Below are 3,104 nucleotides of genomic sequence, written 5' to 3'. Positions count from 1 at the left end.
GAAGCATCATGGAAGGAAAGCGAAGTGGTCGCGCTGGTGGCAAGTGACGCTGCATGGTATACATCTCGTCTTCTTTATGTGGGGGGTTGGAGTTCTTAGTCTACACATCCATGCATCAGTGCAAACTTCATTGCAGCAGTGCACACTACAAGTGAGACCGTGGGCAGCTGTCCGCCCGTGCTGTTTCTTGGTATCACTCGATTGCCATCGCTTCCAAATTTCTGGTCAACTGGAAGAAGTCGACTCCAAATGGCGAGAAGACGGATCTACGGTGGCTCTGATGGTTATCAAACATTGTCCTTTGGTCGCGATCCCCGATACATTCAATGAATTCCACGAACTCATCAGCGTTAAAATATATAATTCGACAATCGTCGACTGGAGAGAATCGGCTGCAATAACGAATACGAACCACCCGGCATTTTTGACTCTTATGGTCGTTCGGTCCAACATGACAAACGGACAATTGCCGGCAGGTTTCCAATCCACTGACACACCGGTCAGCTTGTACGACTAGGAGTTTTGTGCTACTAATCTTCGTCAAGTTCCAGACGATCTCGACCTAAAGTGGCTAGCAGGATCGATTGTCATCATCGAATACAGTCAACTGCAGGTCGTTCCCCAAGCTCTATTACGCGTTATGCCATCCTATTTTTCACTCACCGGCAACCCCATCAGCGAACTTCCACCTGAGATTTTTGAGATTGAAGGGTTGACAGACCTGGGTATCGGCGATACAAATATTCGAGAGCTTCCTCAGAATGTGACTCAACTCTCACCAGCACTCTCGTCAATCTACGTAATAGGTACACGGATTTCGCTCTTTTGGTCGTGGGTGGATGACATTCTCGGGCGGGACAGTATTCGAAGCATACCACGAGCGATCTATGCAGGAAACACAATTTATTGTGACGATTTGTAGAGGATTTCGACAAAGTTAACCAGTTCTTTTAGTACTGTAACAAGTTCTGATTATTCTCTACAACTTATGGATTCAGCGGAGGCAGGTTTTGAGGGGAGTATCAGGTCGTTTGTGGACTGTAATCCTGCCATAAGTGGACTCAGTGGACCTCTATACCCCCTAGCAGCGGAGAACAAGCAGAATGCACTCCACAGTTGAACACCGGAGATACCATTTTGCACTTTGCATAACAGTTTTCATTTTGTCCTTTTAAAGCAAAAGGCTTATTGAGGGAGACTTCTGTTCTGTACGAGCAAGGCTAATTTCTTGCACTAAAGTCCTACGTACCGGAATCGACGAAAAAAATGCAATACCGCGATCAAAAATCTCGTGGCGAGAAATACCGAAGCACGAAATGAATATTTATGCCTTTTTACCTTTTTACGATTTACTTGGGGTGATAATTTTACAGCGTTGCATTATTTTTTCGTCGATTCCGGTACATGTAAGCTATGTTGCGTGTAGAAAGCAATCTCTCAAAACATACCGGTTTCTACAACCGGTGTAAAAAGTACCTTCAGGTCAAAACCGTAAAAACGGCGGAAGGCGTAAAATCTCGCACAAGATACTCCTGTCCATTTGAAACCGTCGCTTTGCTTAAGAAAAGGCGCGCTTTAACTGGGACACTGTTTTGATGCCACACAGATTATTGTGGATTCCGAGTATATTTGGAATTCTCGATCGATTCGTGGGCATCGCGCCCAAATCAACAGCGCGCTCTGATTGGTCAATTAGGATTGCCGTTTAACGCGGAACGAGCCGGACTGCTGCACTGCTGCACTGCTGGATGCTTCTTTTGCAGCACCTTTCCTTGCAGCCCTGGATCTCCAAGGACGCACCCGTACACTTGGTACTATTGTCAATCTTGTGTTTTGATGCTGGTAGATACGTCAACGATTTGCTAAACAACATTTGTTACTCTTTAGCACGATGGAGGCAGCAGCTACTCGGCAACATGCTAGTCCCAACACAGGTTTCCACTGCTTGTACGGCTATTACTATCTTGGCTATATCAGGAAGGAACTGGCACACATCTACAACAAAACACAGCAGACAATAGGAAACTGGATTCGTGTGTATGAAGTTACGGGGACCTACCAACGCGCTACGTCAAAGTCAGACCGGAAATTTACGGTAGAACAGCGCTCATGGCTTCGAGTATTTTTTGAGCAGAGACCTTTAGCATATCTGGACGAGGCACAAACTGCATTTCGCTTGAACTTTCAGCTCACCATTTCCAAAACATCCGTGTGGAGAATTATTCACGATTTTGGGCTAACTTGGAAAGTGTTGGAACGCCGAGCCATTCAAATCAAAGAGCGAGACATCTTTCGGTTTGTGGAGGAGCTGAGTCACATCAACTGGACCTACTATAATGTTGTTTTTCTGGATGAAGTTTTATTCGATAACAGGGGAATAATGCGAAAGAGAGGTGAGTTCCAGCGAAAACCCAGAGTCTCCATGCTTGCGTTTATTGGTGTCAATGGCATTATTGACTACTATGACACTGTTGGAACATTTGACCGATTAGAGTTTGTTCGATGTTGTCAAGATTTTGCGTCCTCTAAGCGTGCCAGTGTTCGACCTTACCCCAGAACTAATTCTGTTTGGATTTTAGATGGTGCATCGACACCCTGAAATTGTGCATTATCTAAGAAGTATCGGAATTGTACCGATTTTTCTACCTGCCTATTGCCCGTTCTTTAATCCCATCGAATTTCTCTTTGGTTACGTCAAGAAAGCCTTTCAGCGCTACTACGTGGAGTCCACGAATCGTGACTTAATGCCATTTATTGTTGACACATTTCGACGCTTTGTGAACTTTAATATGGCTCGGGTGTTTGAACATTGCGGCTGGATGGTCGATGGAACTTTCAATCCTGTGGGGCCGCTGTCAACAGAGTCACGCGCAGTACCAGATTTTTGGGAGGACGTTTCCGAGGAAGAAGAAGAATTGGACGAGGATGCATTAGGCTTTCGTACGCTTAGTTAAAAAGAAAAAAAAACAAATGAATGATAGCACGCTCGCTTAACCTATCTGAATTATCGGTGCTCAAAGTCCTCAAGATTTTCCATGTTCTGCAGCGGGTCGACCAACTCGCCAGGGTCTGGTAGAGGCATGTGATGGAGGAGCGACTCAATT

General features: G+C 45.3%; 1 protein-coding gene across 1 annotated transcript; it reads left to right on the top strand.

Moving 5' to 3' along the window:
* Window positions 1–1,891: 1,891 nt before the first annotated feature.
* On the top strand, window positions 1,892–2,745 carry PITG_16415 (uncharacterized protein; the record flags this gene model as incomplete). Its single annotated transcript, XM_002897411.1, has 3 exons — window positions 1,892–2,095; window positions 2,159–2,537; window positions 2,618–2,745. 3 exons carry the CDS (start codon window positions 1,892–1,894, stop codon window positions 2,743–2,745), a joined length of 711 nt encoding a protein of 236 aa, XP_002897457.1.
* Between the last annotated feature and the right edge of the window lie 359 nt (window positions 2,746–3,104).

This window comes from Phytophthora infestans, genomic scaffold (assembly GCF_000142945.1).
Source record: "Phytophthora infestans T30-4 supercont1.44 genomic scaffold, whole genome shotgun sequence".
Lineage (NCBI taxonomy): Eukaryota > Oomycota > Peronosporomycetes > Peronosporales > Peronosporaceae > Phytophthora > Phytophthora infestans.
The sequence above is the reverse complement of the archived record's forward strand: the minus strand, read 5'-3'. Positions and strand labels throughout refer to the sequence as shown.